At 44.6% G+C, this 27771-nt stretch overlaps 2 protein-coding genes across 2 annotated transcripts in view; one reads left to right on the top strand and one right to left on the bottom strand.

The window, feature by feature from the left end:
* Nucleotides 1-105: 105 nt before the first annotated feature.
* Nucleotides 106-27722, bottom strand: LOC135919994 (zinc finger protein 425-like). Its single transcript, XM_065454041.1, has 11 exons — nt 27579-27722; nt 26999-27134; nt 24573-24757; nt 22243-22474; nt 18064-18228; nt 16530-16885; nt 14296-14410; nt 10027-10204; nt 7262-7580; nt 4884-4981; nt 106-1615 (listed from the first exon to the last, which is right to left on the bottom strand). Exons 1-10 carry the CDS (start codon nt 27582-27584, stop codon nt 4895-4897), a joined length of 1779 nt encoding a protein of 592 aa, XP_065310113.1. The 5' UTR covers nt 27585-27722; the 3' UTR covers nt 106-1615; nt 4884-4894.
* The window catches only part of LOC135919995 (zinc finger protein 771-like), a 32966-nt gene continuing 32230 nt past the window's right edge, over nt 27036-27771 (top strand). Inside the window, exon 1 of the mRNA XM_065454044.2 lies at nt 27036-27162. The gene's annotated coding sequence lies outside the window, so the exon portion shown is untranslated. The remainder of the gene's footprint in view (nt 27163-27771) is intronic.

Here is a 27771-nt window from a genome sequence, read left to right as displayed (position 1 = left end):
CAATCTTGGCATTGTGCTGTCACTGACATCCGTGCACCTCACAGGACATGCACACAGGCACACAGAAAAACACCACATTATCCATAAAGACAAAGAATAGCTATGTACAGACATTTGTGCTTGATTTTATCAGCTGGTTAGCGTTACATGAAAAGGAGGGGTGACGATATAACACTGCAGATTATTCACACAGACAAGATGATTACAAGGACAGCAGTGTACACATTGTTGGCCAATGGTTTGGCTCCCTGTCAATGCCCTGACGACGATTGCACTCGCTGGACAACATGCAGAATGTACTCCACACATCTGGAGTTTCCAGCTTAGGCCTATTCTGGCTTGGCTCAGGAACTGTACCCCTGTTCATAATTGGCATGTTCGCTTAATGCACAGCCTTGACTCCCAGATTAAAGCAGACAGCAGTGCAGATACATGCATGTCCCTGTCCCTTGATTTTTCTTGGAAGAATGCAGCATGTGTCAAGTGTAAAATTGAAAGATGTGCCGGGAAAAAAAAAAATGCAGCGCTAAATGATCCCTGCTCTACTAGAGGCAATGTGCCTGATCATGGTGACTCCCGATGGTGAACTCTGAGCTGGTTAATTGGTTGGCTGTGCTGCACTAAAAGGGCAATGAGTATTGTTGTAGATTAGGTTTTCAAATTTACGAGTTTTTGAATTCGGATTTTGCACTTTTTTTATGCTACCAGCAAACTAGTAAGACCCATGTTAAGTTCATAGTGTGCCAAGCTTCTTGGACAAAATTAGCCATGACATGTGACAACCACCATATGGGACCTGTCTGCTCTACTGGTAATGAATGAAACTAGTGCGGAAGTGGTACTTTAGCACAAACACGCTCATACTTCGCTGTGCATGTGTGCTCTATAGGGCTGCAGTAGGCCTGTGCACTTTTTGAGGCAAGATAAACAAAGTTCATTCTTTAATAAGCATTCTTACAGTAAGTGCAACAATTTTGGACTGTTCAGCAGTAAGTGATGTGCGTCACTGAAAAATGTTCTAAACCACAAGTTTGTTACTAGCAGCACTTTCCTTTTTGAAACGGCGTCCTACAACAGTAAAGTGCATCATGAGGGCCATTTTCACATGCCTTCTGCTCATCCATGGCCATCACGGCCTGGAGAAATCAACAGCCACCTCCTCACTTGCCACATAAGTTGAACAGAGGAATCAACTTCAAACAAAACTCTGAAGTTGAGTCGGTGCAATGGGCAGTAGATTAAAGTAGGCTGTATCAGAAACCATAGGACAAGCAGAAGGCACAGAAAAATGGCCTTAAGCTAGCTGCCCACAATGCGAGGGAATGCTTAGAGTCTGCACTGCTGAGTACCTCACGGGTGTCTTCCAATGATCGTAGAGAGTTAAACCATGCCGTTAGCGGCCGTCACTTTCGAAGTGCGTTGACAAGGAGTGCACATGATGGACGTATTCCGATAAGCTTGAAAACAGGCGGGTGTCAATGTATCACAAGAGAGTGTTCGAGCAGCACTGGCGATGCCAACCCTGTTGAGAGTTCTTGCAAATGATGGCAGCAGACTTGGACTGAAGGGAAGCAGCTGATACCTCGGGTCAGGAGCAGCTCTGTCCCAGCAGCACCTGAAAACAATGATTCCTACTCTGCAGCTGCACTTGACTTCACTGTCGTGAGCCTATTTAAAGTCTATTACGGGATGAAAGCCTCTCCCAAGGATATCCAATAACCCCCTTCTTGTATCAGCTGGCTCCATCTTATGCCTGCAAATTTTTTCATCTCATCATATTACCATATTTTTGCGTGCATAACCTGCCCCAAAATTTAAGAAATTTAACAGTAAACTCAGGTTTAACAGTGTGGGTTTTTCGCCTTGAAGTGTAGCTTCAGGACCATGCGCACATACTGCCATGAATCCACACCTTAAGGCTAAGTTCTCCGCCATGCAAAGTTTAGTTATCTCATAGGCAATTCCACTTTTTAACTATCTCCACAGGTCACTATTTTGCGTTTGGCGGTGTTAGTAGTCGGCAAATAGTGCACGCCACACCAGCAAATCAGAACTTGGTTCACGATGAGCTGCGCTTGCTGGCAACTTTTTACAGCGCAGCAGACACTGAAGGTAATTATCAGTGACGCCAAGGAGGTAGAGAACAGAGCCACTGGCATAGACAAGTCACGAATGGAGATCATTCTTGCTAAAATTTGAGCGCGGTTGTAGAGTTTTCACAGATTATATGTGCAGACTTTTTTTTCTTTCTTTCTTTCTTCTTTTTTTAAATGTAATTGGGGAGTGCAGGTTACACATAGAAACATACGGTACCTAATACTCTGCCATTCCCGACTGTATTTTCTTTTGGTAACCCATTCTGTTACTCTAAACGACTACCAGCTGTCTGTTCAGTGCATTCATGACCCGTCCAACTCCATTTTCCCCTAATCTTAATTATAGTGGTGACAAACACACCACTTTCTAACTCAAAAGAATTTGTATAGATAATGCCAGCCAATCGCGGGGGCAAACTTCTTTTGATATCAGCATCTCTCGGGAGTTATGTATTGCAGCGCCGAGGTACAAAAGGGAGGTGCTGCACAGTTTTGTGTGTAGAGCTTGAACTGAATTCTTGTGCTGCTGCTGAATATATAACGAGTTACCAGTATTTGCAACTTTAGTGTCTTTTTCATGTCATGCCAGTAATTTTCCGTTCCCTCATTTGCTGCAAGGTCTTTAAATTAACTTTATTTGCAAGCCTACCATACATGATTACCGGCCTACCTGGCAGTTGTGCTCATCTTATCTTTATTTATCTGAAGGTTTCCTGCTGTGACACACCTCGAACAATATGAATTGAGGCTTTGAGCTTAGCACATTTTAGTGAGAAAATGAGCCAGCAGTTTAGTTTTGGTTACAGTCACCAATGAATCATTCGGGCACCGATAACTCAGGCATGCTCGATTATTCAGAAAGCTTGACGGCACTGGCATTGGCCCCATAGACTTAATGTTTAAGAATTACCAAAATTGTGGACCCCTTATACTACAGTGAAACCTCGTTAAACCGTAGTCGGCCGGAGCTCGGAAAAAGTACGTACTAAACGGTAGTACTGTTTAGGCGAAATAGCATGAGATCGCCCACTTACCTGTCGAAAACGGAACTCAGAGAGAGTGTGATGAAAGGGGAAAAAACATGCAGTATTTATTCACTTCGCGGGACGTAAGTGTTATTTTCGTTTGATGTCGCGGCGGCCTAGCACGACGACAGCGACCTCAAACTTACTGAAGCTGCGTGCCAGCTTCTCAGCCAGCCCCCCTCCTCTCTGCAAACACTCGCACGGCAGATTCCTCGTTGGCGTTACGTATTCTCCATGGATGCGCGCAGTAGTGCTGCATAAGTAGTGCTGCATTGCCGGGTGCCGGAGTTCGGAAAACTTTTCGTTTGGAATAGTTACGTTATCGCGCCCCTGTTCTCCCTGCGATGGTCGCATTTGTGAGGCTGACGTAACGCGCAGCTTCTGCCACTGTCGGGCCTGAATAGCCCGTGCTGTCGCTTTCCGTGTCGTCCTCATCACTGTCGCTAGTTGACACTTTGGCAACAACAGCGGCAACGATGGTGAAAAGTTGAACCTCGTAGCCGACATCTCTTCGCGGTCGCAGCAACGCTGCCAAGCAACTTCGCATTCCAAATGCCACACACTGTAGTCAACAGCAGATCCATGTCGCGGGCCAGCGCCGACTTCTTCATGTCACGTTCGGTAGCACGGACGATGTCTAATTTTTCTTCTATGCTGAGCACCCGGCGGCTTTTTTATCCTAGCTTCGGCATGACGCGAGTCCTCGCTTGCATGACGCCACAACGCTCTCTGGCACGGCGTCCATGCGGCGTCGAAATGATGTTGATGCGGCTTCACGAGCAAACGCACAGGGCGCTTGGAGGCCGTTATACCGATCTCTGAGGCTTGTTGTTCTGCCAGCCCGCCCGATGGAGACGACGCACCGCCGCGTTTGCGTGACGAAAAGTGGAAACGCTACGTTTTAACCGATGCGTACGCAATAAGCTGGTACGGTTTATGCGGATACAAAATACATTATGTTCAATGGCCGCTGAGTCGGGGATATGACTTTACTACTTTTAAACCGAAACTACTGTTTAAGCGGGTACGGTTTAACGAGGTTTTACTGTAATACGATTGTCTGATAATTCGGCTGTCGTACAGAAAGAACAATGTTTTTGTTTTGATGTCACCAGCACATTCTCAAACTAAACTAGCAAACTTTGGTCAATCCAGCAGTTGCCAACCATGCGCAAACCACGGGACAAGCCAAGCTCAAAGTTGTAAAGGCCGCATTTGCGGTTTATCATGCGAGTTCCACATGTCCAGCGTTTGTTCCTTTTTGTGTTACATAATGATGAATGTTAGGTGTAACCTCGAGAGACGGGAAGACAGCTGTGTGGATTAGAGAGCAAACAGGGGTAGCTGATATTCTACTTAACATTAAGAGGAAAAAATGGAGTTTGGCAGGCCACGCAATGTCTAGGGCAGAAAAGTACTGTTGGGAATGGCAGCTTAGTAGGTGGTGTAGGTGGTGACAAAATTAGATTTGCAAGCACAACTTGGGATTAGTTAGTGCAAGACAGGGGTGATTGGAGATTGCTGTGACAGGCCTTCGTCCCACAGTGGACATAAAAATAGGGTGATGATGACTATCAGTAGAGAAGTAAATAGCCCCTCACTGTCCATAACCATAGGCTTGCTGGTTGCATATTAGGATGTTACTATTAAATGGAATGGCAGCTTGCTAGTATAGTTCATTAACTTGATTACCATCTACAATGGTGGGTTTTCAGTGAAAATCCAGACATGCAGGGTCCAAATGAGGTGCCCTGTCACTCACCTCTAAGTTTCTTATTTCCGCCTTCCTCTGGGTCTTCCACGTTTTCTGGTAACAGCTTTGGGTTCTGCATGGGATGGCTGAGGAATTGTCAATGTCCCCTGTGGAAAAGGACACAAAAAAAATTACATTCTAGGGCTTTAAGTGCCAAAACCACGATATGATTGTGAGGCACACTGTAGTGGAGGACTCTTGAAATAATTTTGACCAGCTTGGTTTCTTTAACGTGCACCCAATGCATGGTACAAGAACATTTTTGCATTTTGCCCCCATCGAAATGCGGCCAATGCAACCGGTATTAGATCCTGTGACCTCGGGCTTAGCAGCACAGCACCATCGCTAATGAGCCACTACGGCGGGTAGGAAAAGGATGTATTGCAGCATTTTCTTTTTGAATGATTACAAAAACGGCGCCGAATAAAACACACGAAGAAGGGAAACATGAGACAGCACGTAGGCGCCTACGTGCTGTCTCGTGTTTCCCTTCTGCGTGTGTTTTATTCGGCGCCGTTTTTGTAATCATGCTTAACCAACTAGCCCACCAACACATGCTCAGTTTCTTTTTGAAGTTGAATTCATGATTCTATATACACAGTTGTGGAAAAAACATTTGAACATTCACTGCTGCCTTAGTGCTCTGACAAAGCATACTGCAGTCGGACGTCATTAAGGCAACAAAGCATCTGACATGAAAATACGGTCCAACCTCGTTATACTGAAGTCACATGGGTGACAAAAATACCTTTGTTAATCTGATATTTGTTGTAAGCAAACACAGATATCAGAAAAAATATATACGTGTATATATATACTGCACTCCGGCCAATGTAAAAGAAACACAAGCAAGAATGCCTCTGATGGTCTAGCAAAGGGTGTCTTTGCAGATTTTGATGGCCTGTCAGCATCTTGCCATGCTAATACGAGACATACGAACAGCGATAAATTACATGCACTCTTCATTGCTAAGGAGCCGCAACCATGTGATTGCTTAGGTATATTTTTTTGCACCGATACCTCCATGTATGCCTAAACAAGAATTGGATATAACAAATGTACTATTTTCGTGTCCGATGCGACTTCATCATAATGAGGTTTGACTGTATTCTGCTTATATTGTAGTTTGAACAATACTTTCTACTTTGTCAAAAAAGAAACAAAAAATTGCCGATGTGATGTCTATACAAAATTCAAATGAGAGATTGAGCTGCAGGCTTTCATCCCATATTTAGGGGCCCTATAACGTAAAACTATTCCAATATATTTCTATTCCAATCTCCCGACGTCAATTTTGCGTAACCACCGACGCAAGCACCGGGCGGTCACCCACAGGGTTGTCTGAACACACCAATAAAACGCTCTCCTCGTTCATAGGAGGTCACTTTTGTTTGCTTGGAAAACGAATAACATTGCCTACACTGAGTGGCTTTTCGTATCTAATTGGCTGACAAGAGGCGAGGAGAACGCTCAAGTGGAGAGGGATTCGATGGGGCAGAGCCAGTGCACTGAAAATCGATAACCGGATGAAGAGGGTGGTGCTGGCGTCTGCGATTGGTCGGCTTTCACTTACTTAGCTTGCGGTGGCTGGTCGAAAATCGCGGTGGCATGCAACGGTAGCTTAAGAATGACACTAAAATGGTCCCTGAAGTGAAACAGACCATGAAGTGGTAAACGTGCCGAAAGTGCCCGAAAGCGTTACATGACCACGCAAGGAGTTTTATTATACGCAAATACACCCATGCTCTCCGGCAGGTGCGAGTAGCCAGCGCCTGAGCGATCGACGGCAGCCATCTTTTATTTCTTTCGGAACGGGGCAGCCTGCGGCTATTCAGAAGAAAATTCAGTTTTCTTCGGCATATTAATGCACCTTTAATGCGTACACGTCACTATGACGCGGTGAGTTTTCGCGGTTTTGTGACGTCGCGTGACAGGCAGGTGAAGTGGGTGCAGCCCGAAAACTTTTGACCAATAGCCGGGGGCTAATGGCGAAAAGGCGTCGAATCAGAAATAACTGTTTTTCTTTTTTCTGTCAAAGCATGCATAATCATTGTGTACACATCATATCAGATGGGGAGGTATCGCGGTTTTCGTGACGTCGCGTGACAGACAGGTGAAGTGGGGGTGGTCGAAAAAAGTTTTTGACCAATCGTGGAGGGCTGATAGCAGAATTGGAATAGAAAACTTTGGAACAGTTTTACGTTATAGCGCCCTAGGCTACATCATGGGATAGTCTTTTTGAAAGTGGATAACAAGTCCACTGTACATACATACATAAATGACTACACAGATATTGCTTAGGCATCACCCATTCCACTGAAGTTTGAGAACCTTTGTGTTGGAAACTGCGCTGCAGAAAAATTTACAACGCTTGCAAATGGTTATACCTGAGGTCTATTTTTTGGAGGGCGGCCCCTCTTCCTGGTATATGCTTCGTCTGTGACATCAGGGTCCTCTTCGGGTTGGCACTCATGTTCGTGCTTCGAAGTGTTTCCAGACTGATGTTCAGAGGGGTGCTCAGATGGATTTTTGGACGGGTGAACAGGGTCCCGCTGCATGTTGGACTTTTGCTCAGAGAGCTGCTTGAGCACCGCCAGTGGGATGTCATCTTCTGTGACATTCTTGAATGGCCTTTCAGGACATGAGTAGGTGCAGTGCAACGTCCGCTCTTGTTTGGTCACAAAGGTTTTCCAGCACCTCTGGCACCTGTACAATGCAGCATGGATTATGAGCAACGCATTGCTACAGTACCTGCAGCGCACTGAATAAAGCAGTGCCGCAATAAAATTGTAAGTTACATTTTTTATTTCCTGCTGAGAATGGTCAAAACATCACCTCTGATCATAGTGAATTATGTATGCACCATCGGGTGTAATGAAACCCACCAGGGTGGCTTAGCGGCTATGGTGTTGAGCTGCTAAGCACAAAGTTGCGGGATCAAAGCTTGGCCAAGGTGGCCGCATTTCAATGGGGGCAAAATGCAAAAATGCCCAAGTCCCATGCATTTGGGGCATGTTAAAGATCCCTTGGTGGTCAAAATAAATCCAGAAGCCCCCACCCTACTATGGTGTGCCTCATAATCAAATTGTGGTTTTGGCACGTAAAACCCCAGAATTAATTCATTCATTCAGGTGTAAAGCAACATTACCCCACCTTCAGTTCTGACTTCAACTTTTGTATCAGCTAGCAAAAATGTTGTTTTTACTTGGACATTCTTCAGGCATATGACTGCCTTAAAGACAAGAATTAACAGTTACTGTTCCGTCATGTGATGCCTAATCATGGTTTGAGAAATTTGGAGATGGGGATCTTACTTTTGCCAACCAACAGTACATATAAAATTTACTGAACATGTTGCCAATTATTTTATCAAACTCTCTCTAAACTTGCACCATAGAAAGGATTACTAATGATTAGTAATCCTTTTTGAGTATAAGCTCATATAGTTGTGGCTGAAGTTGATCATTTCAATACCATTTCACAAACCTGTAGGCATGATGTTGTCTATGTCAACACAGTGTGCATGAGAAGGAAGTACATAGAGAGCTTTGCGTGCAGAATTCTGCAAAAATTGTCAGGGTGAGGTAGAATTTTTCTTTATTTTCAAATACAACTTAGCTTCTTCATTAAAGAACCATTAATTAACCAAGCCAGTAACAAGTCAAGAAATGCAGGAAAAACCCCAACTACACAAACATGCCATATCAGCTCTCTGCTGTTCTGCAGATGCAAAAAAAGTTTGTGTCTCTCATAGACACAAAGAAAAGGGGTTGTCTTCCACTTACAATAACTAACAAGCTTGCCAATATCAGACATGCAGTTAAGAGCTCCAAGAGGTAGCACAGACAAAAGAAAACTGCACACGCGCAAACACATGCACATGCATGCGGCAGAAAGCATACAGAACTACTGCAGCAACAAGTACAGCCAGATCATTAAATGTCCACTAAGGCACTCTGGTAGGACAGCACAACCACTCGGTACTAACTAAGCACAAAACTAATGCACGAGTACATTCTGCATAGTGAAAATGTGGCCAGGCAATGTGGTGCATAGTGATGAAGGAACACACACATTCAATAGTAGTGGCAAATGAGCAATACTATCTGGCTAGTCTACGATTGAGTGGGGGCATGAACTTGACACTGATTAGTCACTGATTATAGCAATATAGCATAGACAAGTGATGGTGTAATCTCAGACTTTTAGGGTGCTTGCGCAGGTAATGTTTTAAGTAGTTAGCAGCATCAAGGGGGGGCTATCAAGTATGCGCCAGTCATCGGTCACGTCATGATGAACACTCCGGTTCATTATTCCTGTCAGGTCACCCAAGTGAAGCAGCAATGCGCTGAGTCAGCGCTTCGAAGGGAGAACACCTGTGCCATCCTATTCCAATGCTATTCCTTTTTGTGTTTCAACAGTGGTCTGTGTGGCACGCTGCCCTTATCATCACTGGGACCGGGCAGCTGTAAACCATGGTTGATAAGGAAGGAATAGAACTGAGCAAAAGGAATCCTTAGATTATGCCATCCTTGAGAATGCCTATACTCCGTTTCAGACATCAGGTGCAACGCTGTGGAAGCTACGCAAGAAGTTCGGTGATGGAAATGTACCACTCCGTGCATTGTGTCTGTGCCGCACTGCGTGCCAAAGGTGCATGCTCGCGCAAGCATACACGGGAGGCTGTCGCGACGGGCTGCCAACAAAAAAGAAACTGAAAAAAAAAAACAAAACAAATTGCAATGAAAAACAAATTGATCTAAAACAATGCATTAAATAGCCATATACAACAGTTTGTTTCTAAGGATTAAAACGTTTTTCATTTAATACTGAGCCTATATAAAAAGCAGTTTCACACAGTTACGATCAAGAACAGAAAACTATTTCTAAGCGTGGACGTGGCAAAAAGTATCTCTAGCTTCCACAGTGTTGCACTTGATGTCTGAAACAGAGTATATAGCATTGGTAGACTAGTTTAGGTTGCATTCTTGAAAGCTAAGCAACATGCTTCTAAAGGTGACAGATAAGAAGAAATGTAGTCATTTTATATCATTCTTTAGCTGCCTATATTTTTGCTGCAAACAGTAGTTCAGACGTTCGCAGCAAGAGATGTCACCTCCCAATCACTTTCACAAGCAGAGGCTGTACTTACCGGAAAGTATGAGCAAAGTTGATGTGAATGTTGAGACCATTAGGCTTGTGAGTTTCAAATGTACAGTGGGGGCACCGGAACATTGCACATTTGTGGGTGGCAGCGTCCTCCGCACCTTTCCGCAGACTGACTCCGCAGGTCTTGCAGTGCCATATGCGTCCCATTTTGTCGATCTCAACTTTGGGAAAAAGAAAGAAGTAGAGTGTACCTCAGTTGGCTACAGTATCTGCTCAAATCAAGGACCCCCACTCCCCCATTTTTAATTTTTTTCTAGTGCCCATGACAGACAAAGCAAAGTGAGATAACAGCACTGCAGTATTAGCACCAAGACTCGTAAAAAATATTATTAAAAGAACTTGGAATTGGACACAACATAGCCATTTCAGAAGTTCGAAGTTGCCTCACAATGCTATTGCTTGGGCTGCAGCCAGAGCACACATCCTCAGTCATCCACATCACCTAACCACAATCTTGACCTTCACTCTTGGCAGGCATGTATTCTATTGCAAGGATGGCTGCCTGACAAATGAAACTTTATTGGAAACATGCCTGACATGTATACTATGGATGACAAGGGGAAAAAAAAAGGAAAAATGACAGTGATACATCACTGCAGAACAGTTAAACCTCAGAAATATAAAGACATGTTAAGAGGTAGTGCATTGCAAACAATTTAAGCGATGTATTCAAATGTGCTTGACAAATCTTGTATTGACAAAGCTAATAATTAAGAAGTTTCCAAAATCCATAAGAACAACAACAAAAAAAGATTGGTGGAGACTTGTTCAGGAGGTTGATACAACATCCAGCTAGTTTCAGCTGAACAGAAGGCTTCACATTTATTTTTAAACTTCCTCTGTTAGCTTGGACACTCAGTACAGTCGACTTCTGTTATTTCGACCCCGACGACATTTATCGTATCACCCAGTGAGTCGAATTAAACAACATGCAGAAATAATGCCAAAACACATGGCTGATTCATTTGGCAGTACTTGAAAGATTCTAATACGCCCTTGAATCAAACAAGTGCCCACATTCGATGTATCCAAAGTAAAAATCTCACACGCACTCGGTTTTTAGCAAGAAAAATGGGCAAGGGTCTAATATTGCTGATACTTCTTTCGTTAGATTTGTGTGATGTTGCTATTGATCTAAACATAAAAAAAAAGAAAAACATTGCTTGCTTCCTGCTGCTGAGCAATGTGCAGATGGAGGGATCCTAGTCAGGCATAGCTAATCTGTCAGTAGTAGTTTCATCCCAGGCAATGTATGCCTAAATAAATCGAAAAAAAAAAAGTGTGTGTGCTGTGCAATGATGGCCGGTTTTCTAAAGTCAGCTCTGCCGCAAGGTCTTTAAGTTCATCTCCGCCGCAATACAGTTCTGTTATGCGGTAAAGCATACAAACATCGCAAAGACTGTTTTGGTTTTGTATCCAGGGTGTCTACCAACCGGGAAAACCGGGAAAACCGGGAATTCTCAGGGAATTTGAACAGTGTGGAAAAACTCAGGGAAAACTCAGGGAATTTGTGCTTCTATCAGGGAAAATTAGCTGTAACTTTACTGAAAGGGAACGAAAGTCGTGTTAATGCTGGTTCCAGTAACAGAGGAATCGCAACGAATTGACGCTGTGTCGTCGGCACGATGTATTGCCAGAGTAGTTAACAACCGATTTTCCAGACGCTTTTTCGGACATGCCCGACAACTTGCACGGCTTTGCAGCACCACCAGGTACTCGATCCATATAGTCAATGTATACTGCCCTGACTGCAGGTCTGAAATGGTATTAATCAAAGCCGCCACCGCCGCCATTTTGATTATCTCGCCGCCGCCTCGAACTGGCACTATCGCACGCAGATCCGCCGGCAGCCGTAGCCACCACCACGGTAACGTTAGGCCTAGCTGCTCCTACGTTCGCTGTTAAGCTTCTTGCCGTGCGGTGCCGTGTTTTTCATTGAAAGAATTCGCCGCTGTCAGCGATGGCACCAACACCACGTTTGCAATCCTCGCGATTGGCTTCGAAGCTCGCAGAGCACTAGCGAATTGCGTAATGCCAGTCTTTGAAAGTTAGCTTCGCCTCAGAACAGCAGTGTTAGACGGTGAAGCTTAACAAGCGTGGGAAGGGGCAATTGTCACGGGACACAGTATGTATTCCTTAATTATACACGCGTGCTCCCCCATCTCCTGTCACAGTACGAGCACTGATATTCCTAATAAGTGTACTGGCAGGCCTTAAAAGTTTTTTCGGACGTGCCTGTGACAATTTTAGCCCTTAAGGGCAGTTAAAGTCATGCATTCATTGTTTTCGGACTGCCCGATTTTTCGGATGTTCGTGCGGCCCCTAGGGAGTCCGAAAAATCGGACGTTGACTGTACAACTGACCAAGAGGATGCTTCAAATGATCCATTTGGTGAAAGCGTGGCAGAAGGAGGATGAGAACAGAAAGGACCGATGCACTGAGGAATTTACAGGAAAGGAAGCGTGCCGCCGCGTTTTTGAAAAAGCTTGAGCTCAAAAAACAAAGTGTTGGCTGACATCGAGATACAGCTGTCCCTCATCCAAACCAAAATAAACTCTTTAAAGCAGTGAAATCCAGCACTGAGATGTCGTGTACGGGCTGAGAATATGTCGGGACAGTTGAGGCTGACTTGCCGGCTGCTGAGAGAGAATCTTAGTTGTGACAAAGTTCAGGCCTCATACCGATGAGCTTGCTATCAGTTGATAGAAATAGCTCATATTCGAAAATATTTACTTACGTATGCATCTCCTTTTCATTCGTATTTGAAAATGTTCGACTCAATTTGGGATAGGTTTTACCATTTTTTTGCTGTGCATTTTACTAACATCTTCCTTCTGTTTTCTTTTTAAATAAAATAGATATTACTCCTTACTATTAAAACTGGATTAAGCATTCATTTTTTTGTTTCAACATGCTTACTAGAGAGTGACAGCATCAGGCAACATGGTGCCAGCCTGTCTTAACATAAAACAAAGTTCTGGCTCATTCAGGGAATTTAGCGAAAGTGCTGAGGGAAAACCTGGAAAACTCAGGGAATTTGGAAATGTCAGCTTGGTAGACAACCTGGTATCCCATTGCACCACGTAGACAATTTTCAGCCCAATTTTTTTTTATAAAATGAAAAAAAAAAACTATGCATTAAAACCACGTAAATACCATAATCAGTTATTGTGAGCTACGGTTATTGCTTGAGAACCTTCCTAGGGGGGGCTGAAAATCAGCGTTTTCGACGGCAGATATGTGTTTAAGGCATTCGCTGTCCTTAAGCTCTGCTGAAACAAATTCTGCCACTAAAGGAGCCACTATTAGGGTCACCATAGGGGCCAGATACATGTGTGTTGACTAGTCAAGTTTGAATTGTCTGACGGAGGCCAATTTTAGGATCTAAGTAACGAAACTGCGCCATAGAATGCAGGTGCACCAGTCAAGATCGAATTAAACAGAGCCGAATTAATGAAGTCGACTTTATACATGTCTGAGAACATTTTTGCTGGAATTGTGGTACAGCAAAAGACCAGAGACGACAAATCCAACATCAACAAGTTTTGGTACTCCCACTTCCGGCAAAAAAAAATTGTACTCCGGCTAGACCCGCAACATGTTAATTTATTGGCCTTGAAAGCCCCTCACTTGGGCACAACTTTGTAGCTTAATTTGACTGACATAATGACAAAGGAATACAGGGTGTTTCACGTAACTTGAGCCAAATTTTAAAAATTTGTAAATGCCACGTAGCTGGGCCAAACCAAGGTAATGTCTGCCGTTGCTTGGAGATCCTCGAATTATATTTTTGCATCCTGCTTAATTAGATAGTTAGTCATAATTAATCAGCTTCTCATTTGTTATAATGAGATGAAAAGTGTCAATGAGAAAATTGTTGAGCAACCTGAAAACTCCCGCTACAGCCTGCTGCTACTCAATATCTGCTACATAAATGTGTTTTTCCGAGTTTGAAAGAAGCCCGCGAATACACACAAAATTGCTACGCAACTGGCCACTTGGAAAAACATCTTGTGTAGCACGTATACCAAGCAGCAGAAAGTAGTATTGGGAGTGATAATAGAGAAGTTTATTAATTATCAAGACTACTTGTCTAATTAGGCGGAATGCAAAAAATAATGTGAGTATCTATCTCCAAGCGACTGTAAACCTTGGTTCTGTCCAGCTGCATAAAATTTGCATATTTGTAAAGTTTGGTTCAAGTTAAGTGAAACACCTTGTATAGTGCATAGCATAATCAGACTGCACTTACTTTCTTCCTGAGTCTTCCTTGGTCGCCCTCGTTTGTACGGGCCGTTATTGATCACTGGGGACACTGATGGGGCTGGTGGCGTTGACGTCACTGAGGCGGGAGCACAGGGATGCATCTGAACCATTCAAGGCAAGGTATGTTAACACTGTCAATTCTACTTTCTGCTTACATAAAATCAAAGCAGTCTGCAACATTGGCATAACGTGGCTAGTCGAATCTAACAGTTTCTGCAGGGTAAATAAGATGGTATGCAGGAAAGAAAAGATGACAGCAATAATGATAAGCCACAAGCGCAGTGTAAGAAGTACCTGTTTGAAGGGACACTAAAGAATAAAAATAACTTGTGCTGCGTAAATAAGTTATACTTTAGTACTATATAAAACAATAGGAAAAGAAAAAAGCTACTCTAAAGAAGCAATCGCATGCAAGTGACATGACAGGCGGACCTTGTCACGTTCGCGGTGTGGGACAACCGCATGGACGTCACACAGGAAAGAGTAGCGACAAATTTCCATTGTTGTACGAATAAATACTATAGTATGCCTGTAAAAAGAAAAAAATTGCGAACTTGCCATGAAGCCAACATTCTAACCAGAGTGTACAAGATATAGCAATAATTTGCCATCGTCACTTGTGGAAAAGCGTTCCACATTGACAGCGCTACATGCTGTGGCACCATCTGGTAAGTAGAAATAAATACTTGAAACTCTCAGTGACGTCTTAGACCTAAAGGTGTATGGAAAAGCATTGTCAACTCTTTATCCTTAGCTAAGCGAGTTTGACTAAGCTGAGTCTGATTTTATGATTTGTTTTTTTGCTGTCACGATGGAGTGCAAGTAGCAAGAGTGAATTAAGGTCGAAGTGGACGGCCTGGGTAGCATGGGTGAAGCCATGTTATTAATCATGGTAACCAGAAGAAGCTGCCCCAGGAAGCAAAATTTTCTGACTGGCCAAAAACCAGCAACGGCAGAAGACTGCCCCCCTCAGCAGGCAACCTTGTTGCTTGAAAATCTTGTGCAAGAGGTTAAGCCTTACCACGAAAGGAGGCTTCAAAGGCCAGAAAGGATGCAAAAAACAAAATACAGGTGGCGCCAGAACTTTTAAGTTCCAGCACCAGCTTGCCTTGATGGCATCTGCTTGGTCCTAGTTCATTTTTTTATTGTTAAAGGTTACTTATGCTGCATTCTGAAGGAGCCTAACGGTTAACTTATGGTGAATTCCAATAGAAGAGTCAGCAGAACCTTCTCAGCTTTCCTTGGAGCAAGTGCGTGCCAATGACACAATGAGGCCACAAGTTGAATGTTGAAGTGAGAGATTAAGAGCAGATTACGAGTTGCGATCACTCTGTGAAGCAGTTGAAGCTGCTCTACGAAAACCGATAAAGTGGTCTGGAACTCTCCATGACGTATTTTATTCGTGTGGGCTTTTCACTTTTTGTTCTTTTACTGCTCACCGCACCTGGTGGCACCGTGGCAGTCATGGCTTTCGTGATATGGCAGACGCCATAGATGACTCGTGATGCATGGCACTGCTTTTGCTGCTCAGTAGTAACAGCTCTGGCTCGGAGATCTCAAAAAGTTCTGATGCACACAGCTATCGGTAACAGCGAGCAGCGGAAGCGTATGACGACATGCAGGGTATCCTGGGGAACTCTGTATCCGGTATAGCACTTCTCACGCTATGCCGCAACAGCTTGTTTCATGCTTAGATCCTTTCAAGCGCAGTGTACATGTGAAGAACAGCCAGCCATCACAGATATTTGTCTGATGTAAACCAGTACTGCCGAAAGAAGAAAAGGAAAAAGGCCCGCTCCATGACCACATACTGGAAACCTTTAGCAACTTTCACTGAAGCTAAGCAGCATGGTGCTTGTTCACTACTTGGGAGAGAGACTGCCTAGAGATGCTGAGTAGTGATGGCTTCCCCTCCGTTGCGGAATTAACACATCCATCCACATAGTGTCCTCTTCCCTCAACCCTTAATGAGTGCCATCTTTTCCCAGTATGGCAGACTAAGTGGCTAAAACTACTTGAGAGTTCTAAGCCAGGCTAGATGGTGTATGTTTGACATGGTGAACAGTGCAGATGATGGGATAAGCAATGTTTCTTGTTCTGTTTGTACCTCTCTTGTTCCCTCATCTGCACTATTTACCACGTTACACTACAGGCTGTGTCATTCCAGTAAAATCACCACCTACACAACCTTTGGCCAGCTGGCCAGAAAAACGGGCGCACCTTTTGCTTGTGCTGTATGAGGGCAGGCAGTGTTGGGAGCCGGACAGAGCATTCGCTGCATCGGTGGGAGAAGTGTATCTCCTTGTGCCTGATGAGACTGGCCAACAGGTAGGAAGTGTAGGGACAGTATGGACAGCAGTAGAGCCGCACGGGGCTCGGGCCTGCTGCTGAGGACGGCTGCTGGGGCGACTGCTGCAGTGACTGCGGTTCAGTCAGCTGCAGAGATGGTGCGTTCTGCGGTGCCACTAGAAGAGAAGGGCTGGTCACGTTGCCCTCGCCTTCCTTGCAGTTGCACGAGTGGGCTGCCAGGGCCACCGGGTGGGTAAAGACGACGCAGCACTGAGAGCACATGAGCGCTGCACAGAGAACCAAGTGCACGCCATATTATCAGACCAAAGCTGCCAAGCTTCTGTCTGGAGAGCTGTAGTGACTCGAACATTTCGCTTCTCGCCTTTGACAGAGCAAAATAAGCATACGTAGACAACTGTGAACTGCAATGCTTGACCTGATGCAGAATCAAAATGCAGTTGAGTAACCAATTGTGTTTGTTTCCTTCAGTAGTAAATTTTAGCATCCACTGGATTACAGACGTATGAATGCACCAATGGGAAGTATGCGAAGAAGCTCCCAGCGTCCTAAATTGCTAAAAGCATATGCATACCACTAAAATGTTGCCAGATCCCTAATTTCAGGGAAAAAGAAAGAAAGGAAGAGAAAGAAAAGAATCCTACATGTAGAGATTCATTCCTAGAGTTAGCATTGTGCTATCGCAGGCTCTCTGGTATAACAGTTAAATAACAGGCACACCTACACCATACAATGTTACGGGTGCTGCCTGTTCAAAAGCTGCTCAACGCAGTCAGCGAGGTAAGGGACTGCTGCCTGTTCTGCAACTATTTCAGGTGCTTAGTTGGATGTTGGTGGCTTGAGTAGCAACTAACTTGACCTAAGGCTTTTGAAGTATATATGCTTGCCACATGTGACGCGACTTGATGCACAATGGCACTGAGAGGTGTATACTTTGTAGTCCTGTCAGTATAACTGGCCTCACAATTGACTGAAGGAGTTCACTTGGCTCTGACAGTGAGCTTCGTTTGAGCAAACTTAGCATTTGAGCAGCTCGACATTGCGCCACAAGGGTAACATGATGTGCATTCATAGTTGCTCTCATTTCTCCACCTCAACAGTGTGTGGAAAGCATTTCAGTTGCAGCAAGAGCAGAGTCGCCCAGGCACACTGTCATCCACACATTTGCCCGTGCATTTGCCTGCTGCACCAGGCCAATCAGTCATTGAGGGCAACAAAGTTGTTGGTGGGCAGCTCAGCAAAGCTTCTCTCTAGCGGCAGCCTCTAACTGCTGCTGACACTTTGTTGCAGTAGATATGTAATCCGCAGCCTTGGATCATGAACCATAGAAAGCCATGATGGCTTATCCAACATTTATGGCAGCTGCCTTTCTGGCGTAGCATTGATGGCTTGTGCTAGAGCCGTTGATGAGGCGAGTCCTGGTTCTGTTCAAGCTGAGGTGGCCTACCTCCAAATGGCTCCTGTGACCCCCTGCCTGGCAACAGGAGGTTCTCCTGGATGTGGATATCTGGAAACTCGGAATGCTTGAGACCATGTGCTGCCAGAAGGCTCAGCCGATGAAACATGGCGTTGCACAAAGTGCACGTGTACCTCGAGTGGTAATCCTCCAGCACTGCAACCAATGAGCCAAAAAGGCCACTTGAGCACCAACCACTGAGGCAAGTAAGGAATCGTTCGCTCACGCAAATCACCAGTTATGCAGGACATAGCGAGATGAAAACAACTTAATGGGACGTTTTAGGATGCAATAACAGCTTCCCCATTTGAAATCACCCCTTAATTTATAAAATTATCGTATTTGTTTCACTAATTATCGTGGAGACAGTAGAGGGCTGATGACTGAAACAGTACGCCTCATAATTATGTATATTATACCGTTTTTTTTTTAACAGCTTGGCTAACATTAGCTGAAATACCCTGTATACGTGAAATAAATGCAAGTGTGTTGCCTACAATAGGCCAGGAAAAAGGTCGTTGACGTTTATGGCCCATTGGCAGCTTGCCATACTTAAACATGGCACGTGAATAATGCTAAATTACAAATGTGGATTGCACCATTGTTAATATACAACTGTCTGATCAAATGTGATCACATCAGATTCACACAGGTTTACAGCTGTGAGCTAGCCAAGCCAGGACACTGGCCAAAATATGCACATGCATCCATAAAGCTGTTTTAAATTGCTCGTGCTAAGCAAGATTTTTGCTACAAGAATGCGTATTTTGAACTGCCAAGCAAACATTCTTTTTTCTGTAACCGATCATCTCTTGAGTCTTGCATTTTTAGCTTTGCTATTGGCCTTGAGCTCCACCACTGGAAAAACTGGCGCCACTGTTGGCGTGACGTGCTAGGGGGGATCACGTGGACATAGCGGCTGCGTCGGCTGCTTCGGGAGCGCCGAAGCGAGCTGAAAACGAGTTCAAATTCCCTCGTACGCTGCGGTCCTCATTTAGTGGCGAAATTCTCCCGCTTCGAGTGCCTCCTTTACAACGCTTGAAAGCACTACAGTAGGTAGTGGCTGCCTTTGAAGGCACGCAACATGGTAGGCTACTGCTCGGTGTCGCAGGGCCGGACGCACGTAACGGAGGCTGGTGTCAGCCTTATTCACACGTAGCCGCAGGACAAGAAGCTGCATGAAGCTTGGCTCGCGAGACATAAAACCGGCAAACAGTCATCGGCTGCAACTCGGGTATGTAGCAAGCACAGACTCGAGGAAGATTTCTGCTACGGCGCCCGGTCTGCGATGTTCTGAAAACACGCACTGAGACGCTCGCCCGAGTCCACTGCCCGACAAATGTCATGACGGTTTGGTCTATTAACTTGTCGATGCAATAGATACTGGCAAGTTCAGTGGAGTGGAAAGGCAGCGGTAAGAAGCACATTTAAAAAAAAGCATGGCATATGATCATGTTTGTGTTATGAATTAATGCACTGGATTACAAAAAAAGGAGCAGCGGGAAATTGCATGCTGAGAACACCGATAAACATACAGTGCGACGCAACTCGAGAAATAATATTGAAAGGTCAAAGAATTTATAAGAAAAAAAGATTGAATCGTCATGACGGCACATCACAGTCCCTGTAGGCATCGAAGTCTCTACAATGAAATTATTCTTGAACAGCTCTGATAGCACTCACGCAACAATGGTTGCTTGTATACTGTAAAATGCTCATATTCTGCGGCTTAAAGCTCATGGCACGATGCGAAAACGCGCGTGCGGAGAAAGCGAAACAGTGCGCGGACAAGCATGCAGACGCGCAGTCGGTTGCTGCGAATCTGCGCGATCGCTGCATTGAGGCTTCGTTCTATTACGCTTCATTTAGTTATACAAATACTATAAGAACATATTTCACATAGTTTGCTCTCAGCGTTTACCTACCTTTCATGCAAGAAGCCGGTTTGGGAGACTTCATCGCGGCGACCGCGCACAGTGGCATTCACTGTACGTATTCGGTAAAGTGATAGCGTCTGTAAACGACTGTGTGCTTTCAGTTTGCCCAAGATTATTATTTAGACAGTAAAAAACGTCTCTCGTTTCGAAAGTACTTACAGAAATGTCCGGGAGAGCTCGCATGTGGTGTTTTCAGTGAGCGCTGACAGCGAAACCTATGAGGAGCGCGCTGCGTGATCCCTCATACTACGCCAGCGAGGCGCTTCCGATAAGTGGCGACTCTATAACTCCTCGCCGCCAATAGCAATAGAATATTGTATTTTCCAGACTATAATCCACACCCGATGTATAGTCTGCAGGTGCAAACCAGTATAAAGTAGAGAAGCAAATATTAGGGCCCTTTATTAGACTACATATAGCAGTCGATCCTAGAATTCCTCAATTTTACTCTCGTTGGGGCTGTCACAATAAAACAAGTCAAGCAGGTCAGATTCAATGCACACCTCGAATCTGACATATCTGTCGGAGCAGTTTTCAGTACAACTTTTGTGAAACTGTTGACACTAACTTAATATGGGACGGCGTGCCACGAATTAGCGACCAACTTTATCCTCTATGAAGCTCTAATAAATGCGTGGCACTATTTCAACATTCACTATTTTCAAGTTTTCGCGCATGTGCTCACAAGTCGAAGCACTCAAAAGCAGGCACTGCATATTGCAAGCAGGATTCGCTTGCATATGATGAGCTGCCAATATGGACTGGAAATATTGCTCACGCACAGTGACGATCATTGTGCAGTTGAATTCGCTGTGCTTCAGCGCGGTAAAAATTTCTACGCTTAGTCTAAGCTTGTTTTCTTCAAGTATGCTTCCGACTATCCCAAACCGCTACCCATATAAGTGAAGCTTTGCTGAGCCAGCAAGACAAAGACATCATGATAAATAGCCAGCGAATTGCAGCAACGAGCGGATCCCACAACACCCGTAACGGTCATCAGCTATGCTGGCATACCTTGTAAAGCAAAGATAAGTTTTATTCAGGGATGATGCTTCCACCTTTGCAAGATTTCGCCTGACTCGGCACCGGATGCGTCGAAGTACACAGCTGCAAGCATTCCTGGCAGTGGGCGAACTTGGCACAACGCCAGAAATGTTGTAAGCCAGACGGCTTATAACGCAAATGTGCAGTAGAACCTCGGTCATAAGTTTTGGAAAAAAATGTGAGAAACAAATGTACTTACCGAAAAAACACATGATCTGAAGTGACTAAAATATATGACAGACCCAACTGTTGTTGACATCTATATAATGTGAAGCTTTGCACGAATCGTTGCGCACAAGATGGTGACGTATGTCAAGCTGGTGGGGCTTCGACAGCACAAGACACGTTTCGTTGTTTTCCTACTGTGTAGTGTTCAAGACTGCGACAAGAAACCGAAATGAAATAGAGCTGGTTGGCGACGCCGGATGCCAACAAAGTGAAATGTGATGCTCACATCGCACCGCCTGCAGCAGGGAACGGTGATGCGTTTGGTTTATCACAGCTGATAGCATGCAGTAGGCTACCAATAGCACTACGCCCCACATGCTATAAAACAGATAGATAAAGATGCTTATCGCAACAGGTATGGCAGCGATAGCTATGAATGTGGCGTGCGACGACCCAGGAGGAGATTTGCTGGTAACAGAATAAGAAACTGAGTACGCGCTGGTGTTTTCCCGTGAAACAGGTGGGCAAGCATTACGGGGAAGCTGAAGTGGCGGGTGGCTAATGTTTTCAATCGTGCATGCCTCACTCCTTTTCTTGTTTAAATGGGACCTAGCAGCCGAAAAACGTATCATACGACTGCAGATTGGCGATGTACTGAATGTTGGTGCCGAAAAGTTATGTTTTCCGAGAACGTATAGCTGTGTTTTCTAGGAACATATGAAATGCTAAAAAGTAAGCGTAACTCTAATGGGTCATTTTTTCGTGTTCTCGATTGCAAAGCAAAATGCCAGGAAATTGTATGTAATGGCATCGTACTAACGAGTTTCTACTGTATTTGGTGCCAAGTCACACAAAACCTCGCCAAAGTGATTGTGTCTCCAACAAAGACTGGTGGCTAAAGAAGCAACAACTTCTAGTATATGGTGAGACAGACAACAATGACATGCCAAATTGCGAAGAGGGAGATAAGGAAAGCTCTGCTTTAAGAAGTGATAGGAAAAGAGCCAATACAAAGCCTCACCTGGTACCACATAAGTTGGCGTGTTGATTACACAAAGGGTACCATTATTGTTCGCCAAAATAGGAGTTGTCTGCGGGGCCAAGTAAGCGGTGTACGGCGATGTACTGTTGATGGCAGCCAGGGGCTCTAGAGGCAAACTGGACCCGTGCAACTGCAGGTGCTGTAGTAGGACAGCCTCACTCGGGAATGTGTGGTTGCAGTGGCCACACCGCAATGATGGCTTGATGTGCAACTAATAATGAAAAGAGAGTGCAGGTTGTTCCTCTCACTGCTTGCTAAAATGGACGAACAAAAACACCAGACAGACACAGGAGAGCAGGGGGGGTATTCTGTCCACCTAGTCGGCTGTCCATTTCGGCTGTTGCTGATTGGCCAGGGCCGCTCATCTCCTCCTCGCTCATACAGCTGCATCCAGTCTGCAGTGGCGGAAATGGACAGTCCACTAGGTGGACTCTTACAAAATACCTCTTCAGGTGTGTTGGCTTTGTACAGCTTGCAAATGGCAATGTACTGTGCAGCCCACTGCTAGAGAATACCTAACCAGTAATAAAGCAAATATGTACAAAACGGGAACATTTATTTGCCTTTTCATTGGAAAGAAGTAACTGATATGCTCAACTGGACAGGGGTGGGAATGCCCAGAGTGATTTTATAATTTTTGAAGCAGGTAAAACTTAATTCTGGAGCAGACAAATTCTGATTGGGTGTAAGCACCCTGAATAAACTAAAAGTAGCGGCATTCCTCATCCGCTGGCCCCTCCCTCACCGCTCGCACCCTCATCTTGCTCTTTTTAATCTTGGCAATTGCGCTGCGATTGCTTCAATATAAGCATTTGCGATCACTGCGATTAACAGCAACTGCCATGGCGCTGGCACAACTTAAACGAACTGGCACAATTTTAAAGAACACACAAAAAAAATGTAAAAAACCTAAGAAAACAAAAGGGGCCAAGGCAGCGCAGACACTCATGCACTTGTTTCTGTGGAAACGGCACCAGCCCAACCATGCGACTTTGCTCCACCAGCAGGCCTCCTCGCCTGCCCTCACTCGGTAGGATAGCAGAATGTGACTACTTTACTTCTATTTAGGGAGCCTAATTGGTTGCGGCTGTTGGCACCCACTGGTAGTCAGAACACCAAAGCTACTTTTATGCCACCTCTGAGACCAACCACACAATGCACAGCACTGCGTTAGCAAACTGTCAATGACGCTTGCCAGAGGCAAAGCTGCCAAAGCTCTTATGCCGCAGTGTGGTGAAATTTCGGTCATTTTTTCCTGTTTTTCGCACTAGACACAGCAATTCATGTGATTATCAAAATGACGCAATTAGCGCAGGATTCCCATCCATGACTAGACATACATATACAGTCTACGCTGCCATTACAACGGATCCGCATACAACATACTTTCCAATATAACAGGCCATTCTTCTCACTTAGTTTGGTCTGCCTATATTATCAATGCTTCTAAATCAGACTTTCACGGACTTTCTGATATGACAGGCCATTCATATCACTTTTCTTGGTCTGCCTGTATTATCAATGCTTCTAATTCAGCTTTGAATGGACCCTGTTATAACAGATTAATGGTTGCAACATACAATTTTCTGGACAAATTAAAGGAATACTGAAACAACAGTTTTGCATCTTGCCTTCATTGCTTCATTAGACAGCTGCCAAATCCAAAATCACTGTCTAGAGCCTCAATTAATCAAATGGATAACAAATTACTAATTTTGCCACTGTTTAATATGACCAGTTCAAATCCCCCACGAAGTGAAGTGTAGCTTCAGGCATAGGGCACGTTGAGAAGGCTTGTGCGTCACATCAAAGAAAACAAAGGTCGTGGTCACGTGGCATCAAACCGATGGCACATGTCAATCCGCACAAATCAATGGGTGCAAGCCACATCGTGACTGTGTTGCTGAAAGTTAGCATGGCACCAGATGGGCCATTCTTTCTTCCCATACTCTGCACTTTTATCGTAATGAGGAACATCCACCTCGCACCCTCGTACAATCCTATCCAGTTTCTAATATGCTCAACTATTGGCAATGCAGTCACGATGTGACTTATGACCACTGCAGCAGATGACTGACTCCACACATCAGTGGTTTGTAATGCAACATGAATACCACCTCTAATTTGACTACCACATTACCACCACCTTCAACTACCACCACGGATGGATGCACATGACAAATTTTTTACTTTACTGAAGAAATTTGGACCAGAAAGGGTAAAAAGAAAGAATGAAAAAAAAAAGATGAGGTAAAAATTTTGCATCAGTATTGTTTGAATGTGTTGCCTTTGAGCAGAGATATATTTACCTCTAGGTGGGCCCTGAAAACAGTAGTCTGCTCAGTGGCGAAGCCGCAGAAGCAACAAGTGAGCAGGGACCGGGGTGGCTTCTCCTTGGGGCACTCGTGCATCACCAGGTCACCGAGGGCACGGAAGGTGCCTCGACAGAGAGGGCATGGGTACTCGGTCCGCTCTTGAATCACTGGCGTCCCCGCTGCCACAAAAATGCACAGGCAAAAGGAGTCAACTTCACTGCTACAAAATAAAGATGCTGCCATTCACAAGAACATCCTTGCATATCCTCAGGACTTGTGTGCAACAAATAAACACCCTCACTGACGAAAGGCAAGAGAAGCATAGAGACAGGCTCTCATATTTTTTAAAAATATTTTTAACCCTTTGCAGTCGTGGGCATTTAGCCACTTTGCATGTTCTGAACACTGCACAGAGAGAGCACTCGTGTGAATAGACGTGTAGTAAATGATCTATTTCTGAACTAGTTCTTTAATCCTGATGCCCTTGTACAGCATAAAGACTCCAGGTCCCTCCTCAGCTCCTCCCTCAGCTATTGTCATATTGTTGGTGATCATCACGGGAACCATTCTCATTAGGGTTCTTATCATTGCTTTCTTCTTCAGTGCTCTCATCCAAGAATTTGCTGGTTGTCTGAAGGCGAATTAAATTCCTCCTTCACGCAAAAATCATCTTCAGATCCACTAAACTCAATGGAAGTTCTTTTGGTAAAATGCACAAAGAGAAAGCATTGCCATAGTCTCAGTGCTTCGCATCATAAGAATTCCTTGAAGTGTGCAATTAAAGAATGTGCTACCCTCATATGCAGAGGTTGCAAAGTGCAATTATCAATAATTGAAATAGTTCCCAAAAGGCACTGGCACTCTCTCTCACCACTGACATACGCATGTAGTGAAAGCATTAACACATCACACGTTCATGCTTACGGCACTCTCTGATACCATGATGTCCCTGCGTTTACCTCCCCCCCCCCCCACTCACGAGCACAATGTGTAGCTTTGACGTAATAGTTCTGTGAAAACCCGCAAGGTCTAGAGAAGCAATTATAAAGGGAAAATGAGATGAGCTTTACGCTTGGCAACGATAAAATGTGAAACACAAAATGTGTCTTTTTAAACGTTTGCTATTATGTTCAAATCCTCCCTTTCAGCCAAACAGGGCACACTGAGCCTAAGCGTGCAACTTAAATTGTGGCATCTTTACCCAGGCACAGATATTTTACCAACAGCTGCGTTTCAAAAAAGAAACAGAAAAATTATTGGCATGTTAGCTCAGGCAGTGCTTTTATCTACACAAATATTGGTAAAGACCACTTGTTACAAGTACAGAATGTTTCACTGTTAAAGCAAATGCATAACTGCTATTAAATAAGTCAGACACTTCTGTTTGAGAGAAGAAGAAAAATTGCTCATAGGACACATTAGGCTAACATCTAGGCAATGAGAAAAATTGTTCAGAAACCACTAATAATGATTGTCAAAGTAAGCAAAGCTTATATGCCTGTCCATGTTTTCTTGTCTAGTTGAAGCACTGTCATTTCATGTCCCTGTTACATGGCTGTACCTCGCGGTACAACATAGGAGTGACAGCAATATGTATGTGATATGCAGATGCACAGGCAATCGCATGCACCGCTTTTGCCAGGCATAGAAGTGTTACACAACAGAAAGAGCGGGCGCATCCCTTCTGCCTTTGCCTGGACTGAGCCCAAAGGCAGCGGAATGTCGCATAGTGTCTCGAAAGCACTAGCTATAACTTGGAAAAGATGGAAAAAACTGGTGTGTACCTTGTCTAAGTGGATTGTTGATATGCCATGTAACGAGGAGAGGTAAGGTTTTTATTGTCTCATGCCATGCACGTGCCTGCGACTTTCTCAATAGAGCATTGGGCTGCTGTGCTAAGGGACTCTGGTTAAAATTCCACCATCAGACATGCGATTTCCTTTTTCTACTTTTTTTTTAGTTCAGCGATGGCTTGCATTAAACATGTTCATCACCATGTTGCATAAACTTGACAAAACACAGCAGCTGCACCTTTTCACGCCAAGCCCCATGGAGGTGGGCAAAGAAAGCTTCGCTTTAAAGAACAGTCTGCGCGCCTTCATGGCATATTTCGGCTATAATCGGTGGTCATACACTAACTGGGCGTTCCATTTAAAAGTAAACCATACTGAGCATGTGAACGACTGCGCATTATGACAGCGCACAGCAAAACTTAAAATACGTCACAGACAAATCTCGGAAGCTGAATATTCGCTCGCATTTTCAAATCACGACAATCAAAACATCAAGCGCTGTGCCTGCGCATTTTTAAAAATATTTGTTTAATGCAATATTACAAAGAACGCTACTGCGGGGCGCCAAACGTGCTAGCGGCGCGTCGCTTATCTTCGGGCCACACACGAAAGACAGAATGCGCTTACAGTTCGATATTGTAAGTAGATTCTCGAGCAGCTTTCCCCGGTCGAGGATTTCAGCGTCCGGCGTATCCAGTTGGGACTCGACGAACATCGCCGGACACAGCTCATCATCGTCGCTGCCCCAGGCGACCTGTGCAGCCTAGCGAGGGTCAGAAAAGGTGTGAAATGTGAGTGACGCAAATGACACAGCCATCGCTATACAAAGACCGCCTCCTTGTTGATATTCAATGAGGTGACTGCGAAAGATGAATTCTCTCTTCCGAGCGCGGGCAAATTGTTGGTAGGCAAGCTATGCAGCACCTCAAGACGCCAACAACTGATCGCCCGAAGAAGACAGAAATATGATCTCTTAGCTTTCCCTGTAGTCTTTTGCCGGTCCTGTTGTGTTCGGATCTGAAAGCTATTCCACAGAAGCGCGCGATGAAAACCATCCATCACGCGGGCGTACACTGAAATCAAGACCGACCCTAACAGCGGCAGAACTCGATCGTGGAACTCTCAGCCCGTCTAGCAAGATGCATGCCCATGCGCACGTTACCACAGAACGAAAACAACGCGTTTATCGGTTGAATCAGACGCTCACCGCCATAATCCTATAGCCGTATAAACCGCGGTAAACATTCAAGTTTGTATGTGAGAATCCACATTTGAACTTTAGTCGAAGTAAGATCGAACATGGAAGCGAACGAAGGACGGAAACCCACGAATTCACATTTCCGGTTTTCTTTGGCGCTTCTCTTTTCTTTGTCCTTCATGGTAGCTGTGTATTTTTTGGA

This window comes from Dermacentor albipictus, chromosome 4 (genome assembly GCF_038994185.2).
Source record: "Dermacentor albipictus isolate Rhodes 1998 colony chromosome 4, USDA_Dalb.pri_finalv2, whole genome shotgun sequence".
In the NCBI taxonomy this organism is placed as follows: Eukaryota; Metazoa; Arthropoda; class Arachnida; order Ixodida; family Ixodidae; genus Dermacentor; species Dermacentor albipictus.
Note: the sequence above shows the minus strand (reverse complement) of the source record. Positions and strands in the feature narration are given on the sequence as shown.

Excerpts from the sequence above, each read along its gene's own strand:
- LOC135919994 (XM_065454041.1), bottom strand. Across the intron at positions 16,886-18,063 it reads GTCACAGGAGCCATTTGGAG|CGCTCATGTGCTCTCAGTGC; the intron begins GTAGGCCACCTC and ends TTCTCTGTGCAG. Across the intron at positions 4,982-7,261 it reads CTCCAAAAAATAGACCTCAG|GGGACATTGACAATTCCTCA; the intron begins GTATAACCATTT and ends CCTTTTCCACAG.